General features: G+C 45.9%; 1 protein-coding gene across 1 annotated transcript; it reads left to right on the top strand.

Annotated features, from left to right (window-relative positions):
- Positions 1-559: 559 nt before the first annotated feature.
- On the top strand, positions 560-12871 carry FBXW10B (F-box and WD repeat domain containing 10B; the record flags this gene model as incomplete). Its single annotated transcript, XM_082326551.1, has 13 exons — positions 560-593; positions 948-1157; positions 1258-1385; positions 2378-2500; positions 3051-3163; positions 3618-3821; positions 5376-5497; positions 6053-6201; positions 7158-7300; positions 8027-8185; positions 9076-9344; positions 10261-10449; positions 11895-12871. 13 exons carry the CDS (start codon positions 560-562, stop codon positions 12869-12871), a joined length of 2820 nt encoding a protein of 939 aa, XP_082182677.1.
- Positions 12872-18833: the final 5962 nt, after the last annotated feature.

Here is an 18833-nt window from a genome sequence, read left to right as displayed (position 1 = left end):
GGCAACAGTTAGCTGGAAAGCTCAAAGTGCCACGCAGGAGGAGGTGATGCCATTCAACAGATGCTTGGTTTTGCTCTGAGAGGCTTCCCGAGTCTGCCGAGGTGCTGACAGTATCCTCTTAGCGAAGAGATGAAAGGCAGCCTCTTCCCTCCCGCTGGTTGAGATGTTGTTCTGCCAGGTGTAAGGTCTTCCACCAGCACAACCTGAATTTCAAAACCTAGCACGGTGGCTGGTGGTGCACCTAAAAGGAAGGAAAGCCTTACACCGAGGGGGAGTGACGTTTGGCAAAGATGCCAGAGGTGTGTGCAGACACCAGCAAAACCTGTTAATGCGAGAAGGGCATCAGCTGCGTTTACCCTTCCCCTATCTCAGGGACAACAGAGAAATTTGTCCCCCTTTCTTTCCTTCTGCAGTGTCATAACCCAGGTCATATTTTTACTGAAGAAAATGTAATGGCTAAAGGAAGAGAAGGTTTTTCACCTTTTAGGAAGGAAGTGCTATGCCCTTGGCATGAGGGTGTTTTGGTATTCCCCTTAGGGCCCGGGACAGTCACCCCGCCATGCTGGTGACTGCTGTAGGCAGAGGTGGCGGAGGTAAAGTATTTTGTGTTTGCAAAAGGAAAACTGTCTCACTGCGTCCCCACCAAGCTCAGCCAGGGTCTCCTGTGGCCCCTTGGGTCCCCTGGTTTTCCCAGCCGTGAAGAGCCCTCTCAGGGCAGTGGTGAGTGGGAAGGGTTGTCGTTCTCTGCCCTCAGACCCCGCTGGTGTCAGCTGTCCTGCAAGACCCTGAGCGTTTTCAGCATTTTCCTTTGAATGGTACAGTACCAAAGGTTTAGCAGAAGAGTCACGTTAAGATCAACCAACTCTTGCAGTGCATGACTATCAACAGTGCCGTTGATAGCCACCAAAGCTCAAGCGCATAAGACTATCAATTCCCGTGTCTTCTAGGTGGTCACCCACCAGCAATGTGCTTCTGGCCCCAAAACACCGACTGCCTCATCCAGGAGGATCCTGATGCCGAGGACAGCTCACCTATTATCTCCTTAGCCGATCAAGATGGCACTGTGGTTCCTACATCTCTCCAGTCACCCTTTAATGCCAACCCATCCAAGGACTTCATTCGCTGCCTGCCACCTCACCTCTCCATGTACATCCTGGGTAAAGCTGCTCTGATTTTCCAAGGGTGGCTTCCCGTAAGGGAAATGAATGCTCTCTAGTGTGTCTAGGGGGTTGCCAATCTGTCCCTTTAATTCCTCAGGGCTTCTGGATCAAAAATCCCTCAACGCGTGTGCTGCTGTGAGTAGATGCTGGGCTTTTCTGGCCACAGAAGTCGAGAGGGAACGTGTGTGTCAAAGCGTAGTACAGGAGAACATCCTGTACTTGCAGGTATGATGTCTGGGCTTCTGCACTGAAAAAGTGTGTTTTTCTGTTGCTTCCCAAGCCATCAGATGGAGGAGCCTTCACTGGAGGCCACCTCCCAACTTCACCCTGTTCTTTCTTCCTCCATCTGCAGAGCTAAGCCAGGTTAGATGTTTATACTGCCACAAGAACAGCCTTTACTGACCTTTAGAGAGCCTGCAACTCTAAAAATGGATCAAAACGTTCTTGTAATCAAGACAACAGTGTCTGGTCACAAATGCAAATACTGGACTTCCAGGAGCTAGTGGGAATTGGGCAGAGCTACAGTGGCTCCCTGGGGCAGCTGGAACACTGAGCTCTATTTGCTCCACAGAGGAAGACGGGAATGCCAGGTTTCTTTGTGAGAAGTCGGAGCTGGTGGGTGGGACGCAGTAAAGCAGAACTTCTAGGAAAGGCTCGTCTTGGTTAGTATGGACCTGCCAGAGAGCAAGCTGAGGCTAACGGTAAATCTCCAAAGAGACAAAGTTAGGGGTCTCTTCATGCTTTGATTTGTGAAGAGAGCATGGAAACCTCAGCTCTGTGCTAGCATTCAAAGAAGGCTTAGTGGAAGTTTTCACACATTAAAAATGAATCTTAGATATTGATGTTTTCAGAGCCTCTTATCTAAGTGGGTTTGGATTCTGAATCAACCAAGTGCTCACCAAAGACAAGCTGCGCTTTGAAATTTTTTTCTGTTGAAATGGGAAAGTTTTGCAGCTTATTAAAAGCTTAAGGCTAGAGTTTCGGGAAAAAAAAATGAAAGCAATTATTTTTTCACAAGAAGTTAAATCTTCTATCAACAAAGTGGTAAATGCAAGCCAGGTCTCTTAAACAAGAACAGCAAGCCAGTGTGTGCAGCTCAGCTTTGCATGTAACTAACTTCAGCATCCCGTGGAGATGCTGAAGCCTCAACACGTGAGCAGCGTCCTTTGTGCGCGCGGGCTCTGCAGTGACTGTGTTGCCTCTACTGGTTTATTCAGGGGTTGTGCCCTAGAGGAGCAGTTTCAAACTATGCTAAAACAGTCGATGTGATGATTCCGCAGTTAAATGAAGAGGGAGATGTCATCGAAGTGAAAGCCCACGAGTGGGGAAGTAAAACAAAGGTATGTTGGAAGTTGTTTGCCTTCCATGGACCCTGCATTTCTGCATTTGGGGAGGAAGGAGGGCATGGTGGTCCTGGAAGACAGGACTGAATTCGGGGTTGTTTTGCTCTTCTCCCACTCCTGCTTCTGGCTTGCACCACTGTGAGCAATTCGTAAGGACTGATGCTTGCTCAGCCCCTTCTTGCACCGGAGGGAGCCTGCATCCCTGAGCTCCTGCCTTGGCCTAAGGTGTCCCCCCGTCGCATGAATAGCCTTGAGGCCAGAGGTGCTGGCAAGGCCGGGCAGCATCACAAGGACACGGCCTTTTTCCCAAAGAATAAATGGTGCAGCTGTCAGGTCTTCCGTTTTCACCACGGAACATGGCATGGGAACAGCCCCCGTTTCTGCACTAACCGGGAAGGTCCTGCACTCTGCGTGGTCCTTACCAGCACTTGCTGGCTCTGATGGTCTCATCACTATAGTGGGGACCAAGCCGCTACATTTAATACTATGGAATAATGCTGCATTCTCCCCTCCACGACTTATATTTCCCTATTTCTCTTTCCATCAGGAGAAGGAAGACAATCTGCAGGCAGCCTATCATTATCTGCAAACTGATACGATTCAGCTGGAAGAGAGAAATGTCTTCTGTGGCTCCTACAACATTCGTGTCTTCACGGACCAGTGAGTAGGCTGCCCGGCTGCAGGGCCAAACAGTGGCTTCCAAAAACCTCTCCCATTCCTTGCAATCTTTCTGTGGGAATGTATGGCTGGAGAAGGGTCTCTCAGCATCAGTGTTAAGAAATCCTCAGTGTCAAATCCAGTTCTTTATAAAGATAGCAAGGTAATTTATTTTTGAAGACGTCAGGGTTAGCGACCCATGGTGTATCAGAAGGGACACGGGGCCGGGAGGAGCCCTCTCCCCCCTCTAAGCTTACCCTCTGGATGCAAACATGGCTGTGCAGAACTAGGGACCTGGGTTGTGGTGCCCTGCAAAGGGTTCACCCGCTGAAGCGTGTTGCCCATCACGGTGCTCGGTGAGGACTGTTAAGCATCTGAAAAATGCCCGTCACAGTCTTCGACCTGTTGTACCTTGTTAGCTGGCTAAAGCTCATCTCGGTCACTGTTTCTTATCCAGATCAGACCAAAGCAGAGTAATCCATTACAGTGGTGGAAACTTGGTAGCCGTTGGCTCTGCAGACCGAAAAGTGAGGCTTCTTGGTATGTCGGGAATGAAAGAAGTGCCGCCTCTGCTCTCTGGCCACGCTGGGAGCATCAAAGCACTGTTCCTCAATGAGAAGAAAGGGTTCGTTCTCAGTGCAAGCTTTGATCTCAGCATCAGGTGAGCAGCACGGGGACCGTGCCCTGGGATACCAGCCCCTTGGCAAATCTAGGAAAAAAGAAACTTTCATCCTTCCAGCCCAAGCTTTAGGAATCTGCCTTCCTACCATTTTCATTAATGAAGGGCAGTGGATAAGGAAACACATTCCCTACTCACATAGGACAGCTGCTGTTTCCCCGTTTCACCCAGTACTGAATGCTAGAATAGGAAGATAAGGGATGCACAGGTTCTCCTCAAGCCTCTTAAAACACCAGATATGTTTCCCATAGGCACTTGCAGTGAGATTCTGGCGTTTTTAAGGTCAGCACCAAGTTCAGGGAGGCTGGGTGTCGTGGTTTAACCCCAGCCGGCAACTAAGCACCACCCAGCCGCTCGCTCACTCCCCCCACCCCAGTGGGATGGGGGAGAGAATTGGAAGGGTGAAAGTCAGAAAACTCGTGGGTTGAGATAAGAACAGTTTCATAATTGAAGTCAAATGAAATAGAATAGTAGTAGTAGTAGTAGTAATAATAATAATAATATACAAAGCAAGTGATACACAATACAATTGCTCACCACCCGCCAACCGATGCCCAGCCCGTCCCCGAGCAGCAATCGCTGCTCCCTGGCCAGCTCCCCCCAGTTTATATGCTGAGCATGACGCCATATGGTATGGAATAGCCCTTGGGCCAGTCGGGGTCAGCTGGCCTGGCTGTGCCCCCTGCCAGGTGCACAAGAAGCTGGGAGAGCACGGGAAGCTGAAAAGTCCTTGACTGGTGTCAGCACTACTTAGCAACAACTAAAACATTGGTGTGTTATCAACATTATTCTCATACTAAATCCAAAACACAGCACTATATCAGCTACTAGGAAGAAAAAATCAACTCTCTCCCAGCTGAAACCAGGACACTGGTTTTCTCCGTGACATTTTAGAAGGCCTCAATACCCTGGTACCTCCTGTACAGCTGCTCCTTTCCAGGTACTGCACCCTGAAACATGGGGTGGAGATGATCAGCTCTTACATCTTATTTATCACTAAATCTCAAAAGTATCATGACGAGGGGTGAAAAGCTAAACAGCGGGTTGTCTGGCTCTGGTACGGCAATTGCACAACTTCATCAAAAGCAGTATTTAACAAAACGGGAGTTTATACGGACCCAGGCTCTGTCCTCCCTGCTCTTCCCACTCCAAAAGCGCTGTTTGTTTAAGTGCAGGCTTGACTTCTCTAGATAAAGTCAACAGAAATCATCCTGGCACCGGCCAGTAAAGAAACAACCTTATCTGTAAAGCTCTATATTTTAAGGTTAATTGAAGGCAACCATGCCAAAGGTGAAATCTAGCCACGCGTTTCCAGGTAGTTTGGAGGCAGCAGAACAAAGTGTATGGGTAAAAATTTAATACTAAGCCTGACCTGATTGTTCTAAATCCTCCAGCACCTTAGTGGAATGACTCCTGATTTTAACCTAGTGTGTATGGGAGAAGAGCTGGGCCTGTTAAGTAGGAAATAATGAATAAGATGAATAAGCCATCAATTAAGTTAATCACTGTATTCTCTTTTCTGTCGGTCCTTTGTAGATGCTGGAATATATACAGCGGTGCTTGTGTGAAAATCTTTAATGGTCACTGTGGGACAGTCACCTGCTTGGATCTACATGAAGAGCAGTTTGTGTCAGGAGCCAGGGATGGGATGGTGAAAGGTGAGAGCAGCCTCCCAGACACAGGCAAACCGTAGCGAGCAATGGTCTCCAGCAGAGAGCTGGAGAGCTGCGATGAGCGTGACGCTTGCAGGGTGCGAGTATGAATGTAAGTCTATACATCGGAGGGTGAATTTTAGCGTCTCAGATTTTTCCTTCCAGAACAGCCTAAGCTGTGGATACATGCACACGCCAGGTCTCTGTGTCATTGAATAAATTCTCATTATTTCTGCTTTTATTCAGTTTTCATGGCTTTGTGCCTATAGGGCCAGACCAACTCTTGGGGAAGTGGTACCAACTTTCAGCTTTGCCAGAGGCTCCCTTATTATTAGCTTATAGAAAAAGGATGAAAAGGACGTACTATTTTCTGGACTTTGCATTTAAAATTTTTGCCATGCAATTATACTTTCTAAGTCACCACCACTTGGCTACACGCAGAGGTGCAGGTACAAGATGCAACCGTAATTCCAATAGTATCTTTTAATTCATGTTGTACTCGGCAAAACTTTATCGTTGGGGCATGTGTATTTTAACATTTCTCCCCTTTGCCCCTAACAGTGTGGAACCTGGAGAGTGGGAAATGTCTCAAGACTCTGAAGCACAACAGTGCTGTTTGGGTAGTTAAAATGGATGGCACCCGTGTTGTCAGTGGGTGCGACCGAGGGCTGGTGAAAGTCTGGCGTGCTGATACGGGCGCTCTGATCAAAGTAAGTTTCTTCTTAGGTGGATAATTTTGTGCTAAATGGTCAAAAAATCTTCTGTGCTAGTTTATCACAGCTTTTTGCTTTTGCCAAAGACTTTCTAAAAACAAAAAATCCCCCTAACCAAGACCAAACGCACTCTAAACTGATAAAAGAAACTGCAGAATTATTTGTAAGCAAATAATGGAAACCAATTTGCAAACAACTGTCAATTTTAACCCAGGGTTTGATTTGCCTTGCTTAACCCCCATCACTCCTTGTTCCCTGTCTGTACATTCATCTCTGCTCCTGTAGAAGCATTCAGAACCTGGGAAGAGGGAGGGTGGGCTTGACTAACAGCTCGCAGGGCTGGAGGCATCATCTATTAGCCCAAAATATGAAACTTGCTCTCTTAATTAGTAACAGTTTATAAAGCTGAAGCAGCTGGAGAGCTGCTCTGCAATTTAAAGACTGAGGCCAGAGCCTGCTAATTACCTTAGCAGGTGTCCAGAATTAGTATTAGTCCATGGCTGAGAGGAGTGAAGCTCTTTGTACGTGTGGGGAAGAGAGCTGCAAATTGAGATGCATCTCAGATGCAAGATATCCCAGCTCCAGCTGAGCCAGGTTTGCAATGGCCCCTTCCACCATGGTTAGGGCAGCCTGCTCTCTTCTCTCCTGGGTGAACATTCAACAGAGGACAAAGGTCTCAGTGCAGTAACATCTATGTAGCACATGTAATAAAGATGGAAAATGGATGTTAATTCCATGCCAGTAGCTCACCATCAGCAACAAGCCCAGAATACTTCTTTTAAGTGACTATAAAACTAACCATATTATCCATAGGGTGTATCAGTATATTATAATAACACCCAATAAAACTACAATACAGTATATGAGGCTGGTATTGTGAATGCTGTAAGATATCTTGGCATACTTACATCCAGATTGCTGACAGCGTTGCACCTATTTCTTTTACTTTGCAGACATTAGAGGGGCACCAAGGCCCAGTTAAGTGCCTGTCCTTTGATCAGTGGCACCTAGTCACAGGAAGCACCGATGGATACGCCCTGGGATGGAGCATGTTGGGAAACCTCAAGAGATGCCTAATAGCTTTCCGCCATCCTAAGTAAGAATCGGATGTGTTTCAAGTTGTATTCAACAGTCTACTAAGTCTGTAAAGAAAATGCCTCCCTTGCAGGAACACAAAATGCCTTAATTATCAGTCCTAAGATTTGAAATATCCCCACTTTCAACAATCTTCGTCTTTAAAACGGTGTCAGGCACTACGTGGCCACAGCCAGTGTTTGTCAGTTAAGACCTATAACAACCTAAAATGCAAATATGCAACCACTTGTTCACAAACAGGGATGACTTAAGACTGACAGTGCATAGTCCAATATTTCAAGGATCCCAGCCCATGTGCAAGAGGGTATCACGTGACCTGGTCAAGAAAAGATAGTGTTTATGTCAGAGGTGGCTGGGTTACGTGCTGAACCCTACTAACTGTATACTATGTTAGTTTCTAATACTTTAATTGCTTATTAGAACTGTGAAACTGCAGCATCATATTGTTTCCATTTACTTTCCTAGACATAAAAATGAAATTTAAAATGCACCAGATAGCCATAACCACACTGGTTGCTCTGAGGATGCGCTGCATTGGTTGGTTTGGACATGGAGCGATTATGAAGAACTTCACTACTAGGCCTTTTAAATATCTCAGTGAGCTTCTTTGTTTAGCCTGTTGATGGAGGCAGACCTTTGCATCTCCTCCGACACAAAAGAGGTAGCTGATCATGCCTCCCTGTGAAAGCAGGATGAATGTGCCAACATCGGCATGTCGTGTTTTCAGGGAAGTTCTGTCTCTGGAGTTCCTCTATCTCCGAGTCATCAGCGGCTGTGCTGATGGAAAGATTCGTATATTTAACTACCTGACTGGAAGCTGCTTGAAAGTGTTGATGGCCAACAGCAGAGGGGACCCCATATCTTCTTTCTATGTTGCAGAAAACAGGTTGGTGACAACAGCTGCAATCAGCCTCTGACCCAAATCAGGCAGCTTACATTGTCATTCAAATAATTGTGTATTTTTCCTTTCACTGTCCTTCTCACAAATAAGTTTTAAAGGGCTCTACGGCTTGTTGACTGCTTCAGTAACTTGTTTTTCTTAACAGTGGCTGAAAACAGATTTGCTGAGTTCATTCAGCAATCTAAAATTTCCTGTTTCTATACAACTTAAGATATAGACCCAACCGTAAAGCTGCGTTCAGAACCCAAATTTCTTGAGGTTAGAGAATCAAGCCAAGGCCTGACAAAGCCTTTACCTGTTCCCTGACCTACTGCCTCTTTATAAAAGCCAATCATGGAAAATCCTTCCAGGTTCCTTCACTTCTGCACCTCTAAACAAAAGATAGTTCCCAGCTTCTGTTTAAGCAACAGCTAAATAAAACACTGGTGTGTTATCAGTGCTGTTTTGGTCACAACTCTAAAACACAGCAATACATGGGCTCCTATGAAGAAAACTACCTCCATCCCAACCAGACCCAGTGCACCCCTCCAACTGAGGTTTAAATGTCCCTAATAATATGGTATCTCCAGTTTCTTTTGGCATTGCACTGATCTAGCTCAGTCCACTGTTGGCAATTTTCATCCTAATTATTTTAAAACACATTTTTTCATAGAGCTGAACGAAAAGAGCCCCATAGGGCTCATCCAGAGTATGAGTTAAAATGTACAGCATCTGACTGATGGGACTAATTGCCACTGCTTCCTTAAACAAGCGATGGTTATCTCGGATCTGTTTAAGGCCCTGGGGTTTTGTATGGCACAGAAGCAAACGGGCCCCTTAGGCGGTAAGAGCTGTGTTAATGATATCTGTGCTTTTAACGGCTTTTCCTTCCCCAGGATGGTGATCAATTCACCAACTAGTCTGCTGATGTTCCAGTTTGAGGATGTCAGGTGGGACTATACCTTAGCTGCTGACCGAGAGATGGTGGGGAAGAAAAATCAGCGCAACGGGACTTCAAGCAGAACACGGCTTCGCCTTCGGCGAGCGCAACGCCCCGACCTCAGCTGGATGCATCGACTTGCTCCGGAGACAGAAGATGCTGAGCAGCTCACGCTGTCTGGCTGGGCCCACTGCCAGTCACCGAAAGGTTGTGAAGCATCTCGAAGTACTACTTACAATACGCCGGCATCGTTTGCTAAAATGAGTTAGAAATAGTTTCAAGTACCCGCTGCCTTCATCTGAATCAATCTACAGCCGCTCTGCTTTTTTTAAAGTGCAGTCTGGTAGACGTGCTGTTGCATCTCAATGGTTCTGTCATTTCCAGGCTTTTGTAAAACCTTTGTACCTTTTTAGAAAGGTTTGGTATAAATTCAATGCGTTTGTCAAGACAGGCACTGTCTCTTTCGAACTGAGTAATAGAGAAATCAGTAGTAGTATTCATATTCTTACAGCTGGCATGCACGGAAACATGCCGCTGATTCAGTGCTTGAATTATTTATTAGAAAATACTCTAGAAAATCATAGGATGCCTGCATTCAGGATCTGCCACCACCAGGAAATGCAATTGCACATAAGCAGGCACCTTTTAAATTGTAACATTGCGATGTTATTTTTTTCAATCAGCAGTTATTTAATACAGTGTGTATCGCAAATCTTCCAGCTCTACAATCAAACTGTATATTGCAGATAAACTCATGGCCTCGGACAGTTTTCATGCTTTTAAGGCTATCAGATGCTAACCTCCTTGATGCAGTTCTACTTGGTAAAAGATGTACAGTTTGGAGAAACGGGAAACGAATAGGGAGTGCAATACATTTTAATTTTAGTGGCAAAAAAGTATGGGTTGTGTATACATAATATTTTAAAAAATCAACATTTGCTGTCATCTTTGAATTCTGTGAGGCGTTCTGCTAATCAAATATCTTTGGATTATTCCTAATACCTAGACCATTAGAAGCTGTGATAAGAGGCAAAACAGTAACCAAAGACTTGAAATCCCTTCAGTTATAAAGATTTTAATAAAAAAAAAAAAGTTTAACACCAGCAAAGTTTAGAGATGATTTTTTTCTTCTGTTTTCTAGCTCTCTCCTATGAACTGATGAAACCAGCAGCTTGCCAGCAACAGCAGCCTTTTCTCAAGACTGAAAAGGCTTTTCGTATTCAGGCAGAGCAGCAGAAAAAGCTTTTGATTCCTGGCACCAAACAACGCCAAGCCTTTGCCTCGGGAAAGTCGGCGAGAGCACGTTCTGCAAGAATCCTTGCAGATACCGGTAAGGACCCTTGGCAGCTGGGTAGGACAGTAATTCTTCAAACAAGCGCACCTAAGATAACTGAATGGATGAAACACAAGGTAAGGATCTCTAGAAGATAGACCTGTTCTGGATGAAAGGTTTGCAGTGGCAAAACAGATCACTTGCAGAGCCTGCGATGGCTGCAGAAGCTGCTTTAGGTCAAATAAACAGGACAAGCGATCAGCTCTAGCTATAAAGTGAGTTCTCTGGTATCTAGGGTTTTTTTTTCACTGTATCCTTATTCCATTTTTTGGTTTCTTAAACAGGTGTAGGAGAATTGTGCACAAAATTTATTCAAGTAGTTGGTATTTAATCAATAGCAGTAACTTGGAAAATTGTTTAAAAAAAAAAACCTATTTGTAAATTGTCTCAGCCAGCAACGACGTGGCAACCTGAAACTTGAAAATGAGATAGTACCGAGATCACAAATGCAGTCTGTCGCCATATGGCATTTGTCTCAAGTTTAATTTTTCTCGGGTTTTATATTCAGAATCTGTTGGGATCTTAAAGTTTAAGTCATACTCTGAAATCCTAAGAGCTGTACCACCAAAAGTCTCTAACCCCAGATTCCTGGTGTTTGTAACGAAGATGCAGGGTCATACATATGTGCAGATTAAATGGTTCTAAATTCTGTGAACAAGGAACAAGCAGTAACTTTCATTAGTTTGTTCTGCTGTATTCTGCCTTGCTGCACTGTAACTTAAACGTTCCCTGAAATACATTTCCAGAGGGCAGAAGGTTCAGTTAACCAATCTGGAAAAACAGAATTGTATTGCAAATTGTACGCAAACAGCATGACATTGCAAAGCGGAGTGACAAATGAGTCACCATGGCAAGGCCACGGGACCGAGCGTCTTACTGTGTCATAATCCCCATCCAGTTCTTAGCCAAGGGCAGCATCACACAATCCACCTTGACGTGTCTGTCGTAGAGCACAGGTCACTCCCCACAGCCCTTGAGGCAGCAAAGCTAGGCTACCAAGCACGTCTTGTGATTTCCAATTCAAATGCAGTAGGAATGGTTCAAAGTGGTTCTCAGGTGTTGGCTACTTCCAAGACTTCTACCAGGAACTGACTTGTCTTGAAGCCTTTTCCCAATGCACAAACTGTCGGACAAGAAAGGGGTGCATGGGAAGAGGTGGTGGGAACCTCATTCCTTTCAGAAACCGTGGTTTCATCAAGGTGGATACCGAACCATCCACACACAAATACAATGTATGTTATGGAATCTGACTTTAGTTTGACCTGGACAGGCTATGGCAAGGAACACTTCTCAGCCAACCAAGACAGAGTTACCTCTGATGTTGGCAGCATCACTAGTGAGGCCAAGGATGAGCAAACTGAAATGGGCACCATCTACTTGTAGCTTCCTACGCTGCCTGTTCTGTGGATAAACTTGGACTGTCCATATGCCTGTCAATCCAGCACCCATCCCTGGTCTTACTCGGAGTACTACCCTGCCAACAACGATAACAAAAACTACCCTCAACTCCAAATGTATTGTTTTATTTTTGGAAACAGATGGCAAATCTGAACATGGCCCTTCTCTCCGTGTACCTGCGCATCCTGACGGGGCAGAAGCCGCCTTGCAGCATGAAAAGAGAAGAGGCCTGAGTTGTCCGATGTCCCCTGACAAGTTCCTCTTAACGATCAGCATGCTGCAGAACGCCTGCAAGTCAGCCCGAGTCAGCCCCAGTATTAAGCACACTGCAAAAGTCAGGGAAGCATGGGAATCTCCACGGGAACATCAGCAACACCGCCCTGAAAAGGTACAACTGTACAAAACCCCTCTGCAACACAAAAAGGATCAGGCAGTCCAGCTCCAACGTGCAAGAACGCACAGTGATTCTCTGACTATGAAAAGAATTTCTGTACCCTTTGAAACCAAAATGCTGCAGCTCAAGCTGAAAAACTCTTTGCATGGACCCACTGTCAAATCCTCCATCCCTGCTCCCTCCGTTGTACGTCCCAAGACTTGCTGTGGTTTGCTGCGAGAAAAGGAAGCTCACAGCGGTCACGGTAAAGCTATTCCTCTCCCCGAAGATGGGGTTGAGCTTATCGATCCCTTTACAGCTTCTTCTGAACTGATCAAATCGACACAGGTGGTGATTGCACAAATGAAAAATGAAGCGGTTTCCAGGAGAAAAAAGCCTTTTTGTCCGTATGCTGCAGACCCTTCCCGGAGTGACGGCGGGCTCAGGCTTCTGACAGGAAAACAGCGGGAGGTGCAGGCGGCAGCTACGGCAGCTCAGCACCAGGCTCACCAGGCAAAACTCGGAGAAGATCAGCAAAGAGCACGCAAGAAGGCCTGGTTAAGGAAAGTTAAAGGCCTACCTATAGACTCTTTTACTGAGGAGGGGAAAATAGCTGCTCCTGAACTTGGGCTTAACACGTTTATCTGAGGTAATCCCTTAGTCCAACAACCAACCAGTATCTGTGGATTCTGGTGTCCAGCTGGGTCTGCCGTGTCAAGATCCCTGTGATTTCTGAGTATAAAAGACATCTCCACTGTAAGTTTTTCTAAGAGATATTATTGGTCTATTCAGCTGTTTCTCAAGGCAGTGAAGGGACTGAGTCCTCTCCTGGATTTATCTTGCCAGACCTGCTGTTACTACAGAGACAGCACTGTTTGACACTAATATAGCTAATATAGCTCAACATATGGCTCATGTGTGAATAATAATAAAAAAATGTTATGAGAGTTTATGTGGATTGATTAGAGTTTATAAGCTGAAGAAGTGTGGACTGAAAACTGGCTGAGCAGCTGTGCCCAGAGGGTGGTGACCAGCTGCACGAGGTCTAGTTGGAGGCCAGTAACTACCAGTGTAACCCACGGGTCAATACTGGGTCTGATTTTGTTTAATGTCTTCATTAATTAATGATGTGGACAATGGGGCAGGGTGCACCCTCAGTGAGTTGGCAGATGGCACCAAACCGGGAGGAGTGGTCGATGCTCCAGAGGGTCGTGCTGCTGTCGAGGGACCTGGACGGGCTGGAGAGATGGGCTGAGAAAGAATCACAGAGCGCTTTGGGCTGGCAGGGACCTTTCAAGCCCATCCCGTCCATCCCCCTGCCATGGGCAGGGACATCTTCACCCAGATCAGGTTGCTCACAGCCCCGGCCAGCCTGGCCTTGAACGTTTCCAGGGATGGGGCAGCTCGCACCTCTCTGGGCAACCCCTGCCAGTGTTTCACCGTCCTCATCGTGAAAAATTTTTACCTTGTGTTTAGTCTAAATCTCCCCTCCTTTAGTTTAAAACCATTGCCCCTTGTCCTGTCAAGACCTGGAGAAGTTCAGCCAGGGGAAGTGCCAAGTCCTGGCCCTGGGGAGGAGCAGCCCCAGGTACCAGGACATGCTGGGGCCACCCAGCTGCAAAGCAGCTTAAAATTTAATTTGTATTAAATGAAAAATAAAGGTAGCCGTTTCCCTTTCTCTGTTTTTGCACATAAAATGCCTACCTGTACTTGATTTCCACTAACGCTCAGGACTTAAATTGGCTTGAGTTGGGAAGATGAAAACCTCTCTAGCTGTCCAACTTTGAGTGTCTGGGCCAGGGTGCCTGATCTCTCTCTGTTGCTCTCTTGCATTAGAGGCTTGAGGCAGGGCGCTCCTGCCCACCCTCACGTCAAGCAGCAGTCCTGGTTTGAGGTGAAAGTCTGTGAAACTCTCCATACAGTAGGGTGGCGATTAGTTTTGGTTCGTTTATTTTAATGTCATCTTCAACTTCCAAACCCTGGGATTAAGCCAGACCTTGCTAACAGTGAAAAATAACAACAGTTGTCCCCCAAAGAATAATAATGAACAGGTAATAAAAACTAAGTGTCCATGTAAAACTGTGAGGAAGCCAGAAACTAATGAAGATGTGGGAGCTGGACTGTTGTAATTCAGATTTGCTGCTGAGATGCTGTGCAGGCTGGGGGTGAGCGAGGGTGGGAGGTCGGCAGTTGGCCTTATTGCAGCACGTCTGTGCTAGGAGACATGGATTACAGCTGTCTGAGGTGGCTTTGCCCGATGTTCGTTTTGAGACACGAAGCTGCAAGGATTTCCCGCTTAGCCACGGGATGGCACTTTCTCACAAGAAATCTGGCGTAAGCGCAGCTGCAGCCAGAGGCCTTTTGGCACAACCCCTCTGGAAAAAAGCATCTAATAGAGGGAGCCTGGTAGAAAGGCATCACGGAAAGGCCGATGCCTTTTTAGTCATGCTGAAGTGAGGAGGATTAGAGTGTTGTCTTCCGATTTGGAGCCAATAAATCAGCATCGCCCTGCAGGTGTGGGTCCTCAGGCGCTTGCAAGATGCTACAGCCACCAGAGGTGGTGTGAAATTACCTACAGAGGCAGAGCTGGACCACGTCCTTCTGCGATCGGCTTTAGCTCCGCACAGCGGATGCAAAGCTGGGAGCCGGGCGTCAGAGATGCATTGGAAGGGAATTAACTTTTGGGAAGACGCCATACACAGTCCCTGAAGTCACTTATGAAGGTAACTAAGAGGAGGTTGTTTTACTATCTTACCAATTCACTTCTGAATTAAATTGACCTTTCTGTGCACCTGGCCTCCGGGCGTGCAGGGGTGACGGCCTGGGGGTGCCGTGGGCAGCACTGGTGGTGTGCAGGGCGTGAGGCCCCTGCAAGCAGAGAGAAAGCCAGAGAGGGTGGCGGCAAGATGGTTTCGAGAGAGTTTTGTTGGAACTAGGTGCCGTTAGCGTTGCGCTTGTCATCCACAAAGTGTTGACAATATGATCCTGATGTGATGATACCGTACTGATGTCACCGCAATTTTGTCTGTATAGCTCGACAGGCGTTTCCGAACAAAACGTGCCTTTACCTGAGTGTTGCTTATAGCTAGAAGTGTTTGTGTTTCAAGCAGAGGAATGGTGCCCGATGCTTCACACGGTGAAGACAAAAGGAGCAAGACAGTCTTAAAAAGAGGCAACAGCAGAGATATAAAAAGTAAATTAAGTTTTTATACAGTATTGTTATTTATCAGCAGCAGCTTTGGATTGCCTGTGAAATGGCACGCTGACTTAAGTAAGCATTGCAAGTGTACTTGTTAACTAGGTAAACAAAATGGATTTTTTAATATTGTCTTTAAATTGATGTGAAAACAAAACTGTATGCAGGCAGTATTGAAGAGAAAGGACGTTTTACTTGTTCGTGGCTGGATCACACCCCATGAGATTAGATCGTGTATGCCAGACTTAAGATAGCGGTGATTCTACTCTAAAATAATGTCTACATCTGCCCTTTCTAAATTAAAAAGATACAAAATAAAAAATTAAAGATGTATGAGAAAGACCATTAAACAGCCAGGCCTTTACATGATGAACATGAAGTCTTCTGACTTGGTGCATAATACACTTATTTCTATGGTGCCTCTCTGCTGTGTTTTTTCAGGTGTTATATAGAAATAAAGTGTTAATTTGAATCCAGTACAGCTTTTGAGAAAGTCATGAGAGGAAGGGCTGTGTCACTTACGGCGCTAGCAGATACCAGAGCTCTTTATAAGCGCACGGCGATATTAACCGTGGAGCGTGGGTGAATCTGAGCCCGGGGTTGCAGTCTGCATGTCTGGGGGTCTTCCCTGTACCCGCAGCTCCGTGCTTTGGTCTTCCTCCTGGATGGTCTAACTGCGGGGTCCGGGGCCCCAGCTGCGTTCTGGGGACACAAGAGCCTGATGCTTCGCCGCACCCCAACAGGTACCGGTGGGTGGGAATGCCGGAGGGCCGCAGCGAGCTGCGTCCGACACCAACGCCTGAACAAGGTGAAAGCAGCAGAGACCTCTCCCCAGCTCGGAGCGTGTCCTGTCCCCGGCATCGAACAGCACCTTGGGGTCATCCGGGAGGAAATGCTGTGTGTGAAAATGCTGTATTGATCACAAAATAATACAGCATAAAGTACTACTAATATTTTTTTTCTTTGTCCTCAAAGCAAATGTTTGGCCATGTGCTTTAAAAAAAAAAGGAAAAAAAAAACCCAAACGGGTGACTGTTTCCTTCAGAGTTTCTTCAGTAGAATTTTTGGTTGACTTTTTTTGTTTTGTTTTACTTTTTGATAGTTTAACATAAAGGTCAGGCAGGGGTGCTGTGTATCTTCAGAGGTCCCGAGAAATTTCCGCTTCTCCAACAATAACAATGTATTGACTGCGTGGCAGCGGCACTAACAGTAATTTCTGCAATATCTCTCACGCCACAACCAGCTTTTAGATTTTTGTAAAGAAACCACAGGGAAGATTGTCCAACGAGAATGCATCGTTGGTACCAGCACTTCATATGCTTCCACACCATTGCTTTAGACATTTTTAACTACCAGCTAGGGACTGTTGCTATTGCCACGTGCTAGTGCTAAAGGAGAGCTCACGCGGGCCCCCCTTGCTTGCTCTCCCCTCTCCCAGCAGCGTGTGGGAGGCGTGAAGCAGATGAGGTACCAAAACAGCTCAAAGTACTCCTGGGTCAGCCCAGTTAGAGACTTTTTTGTCCTTAAAAAGCTCTGGAGTTCTACATCTTTGCTTTGATGTACGGCTTGCTATAGAGATCATAGTCTTACAGGTCTGAAATCTCTTTTAAGGCATATGGATACACAAAAGGATGAGCTAGTCCCCAAAATAACGAAATCTGAACTAAACACATAGTCCCTCAAGGATTCAGCAGCTGCCAGATCCACCCGGTAAGCAGTTACGGCTGGAATCGGCCACGGTAAGAGTGATCCAGACAGGGAGAGACCCTTTTTGCTTCAAACAGGATCAAGTAATCATCCTTCAAATAGGCGGCAAATAATAAAACGATGTCGTGCCTCATTGCAAGGCAACCTCTTTGTTCCTTTGCGCTTGTCAAAACAGAGGGAAGAACAACTGGAAGGAATAACCGTATCGTTAACTTTGTCATCTTCCTTTATAAAAGAAGTGGGAATTCACTCATTTCTTCCCTAACGAATGTTTTCTGACTAAATTGTTCACATCCATGAAACGTTGGGCAGCGTGTTTCAGATGAGCTGTTTGCAGATGGTTTCCTTGGAGCGCGAGTGAGCCCACAGCTGCTGACGGATCCTTGGGTTTCGCTCCTCGCATACACTCATGCAATCGCTGTAATGAGCAATTTTAAAATCAGGGAGCCGTCAACTTGCACTTTTTTCCAGCAAGCTCCATGCCTTCCTGTAGAGTTTGTAAAAAGTGAAGCTTAAAGCTTCCCTTTTCTTTTCAGCGCGGCTGCTCAGTCTTTCCTCATGTTCTAAAAATACTGATCTGAGGGTGTTGTTATAGTTTGAGCTTTTTCTATTGCATTTTCTGGACACTCAGTTTGATTTTTTTTTTTTTTTTTTTTGACTTATGCCTGGAGCAGAGATTTTATGATTGAGCCACTCAGGAAGAGGCGCAGCGCAGTGAGAGCTGGGTGCCGTGGGCAGCTCTCGCAGAAGGTACTGCTGTCCAAAAAGCAGATCCGTTACCCGGTGTGCAACAAGCCGATCGTCACACGCTCGGGAGAGACATTGCTTATTTATTTCAGGTTTGTGCAATCCTGGGTGCTTGGTGGTTTCCCACAAATCAAGCACACCGTCTTGATCGTACAGTCCTATACAAAAGGCAGCATCAGCAATTAGAATCATAGAATCGTTAAGGTTGGAAAAGACCCTTAAGATCATCGAGTCCAACCATTAACCTATCAGTCAAGTTTAGAGATCAGTCAAGTTTATCAGCCAAGTTTAGTGATAACCTCCACTTATACAACTGTTTTTTGAGTTTCTTGCTTTCATTTAAAGAGACAGTACAACCTTTTTATACTACGCGTGCTCAAGGGGTGAGGGTCTCCTCATTTGGGCTAGGGTCTCACAGCAGTGGGTGTGATTTTTAGTATTATAATGAGGGTAATTCACAGTTATCTGCCTTTCCTGCTGACAACTCAAAGCTAAATGTATTAATCAAGTCTCCGGGATGTTCAGGGTCGGTTCCTGATTAGGAGTTTCTCAACTAATCATTGCTGACAGCTTCAAGGATGGCCATCCTCACCCCAGACCATATGCTTGTATTTAAACTTACAGTTATACGAAATAAGGATATATGGCTGCTTTTGCCAAGTTGGCAATGCACACAAACCCTCCTTAAAACATCTTGATTAACTGTCTCTTCAAGGCCTAATTGTTTAGCTTGTTAACTACAAGGTACATCTTACACAAAATAATCAGACTATTCTAAATTCCTAAATCAACCTTCAACAGTACCAGTTGGTGTTAGTCGACATGGCCACTCGCCTGCCCTGTGTGAGCGAAGAGGGCGGCTAAAAACCCGAAATCCAGCTTTGCAATGGTGTGTGCTCCTCAATGGACGTGCTTCAAGTATGTTACAGATCCGGAAAGGTGAGGCTTGGGAAAAGCCAC

Source organism: Platalea leucorodia (assembly GCF_965183815.1).
Source record: "Platalea leucorodia genome assembly, chromosome: 14".
Classification (NCBI taxonomy): Eukaryota; Metazoa; Chordata; class Aves; order Pelecaniformes; family Threskiornithidae; genus Platalea; species Platalea leucorodia.
The sequence above is the reverse complement of the archived record's forward strand: the minus strand, read 5'-3'. Positions and strand labels throughout refer to the sequence as shown.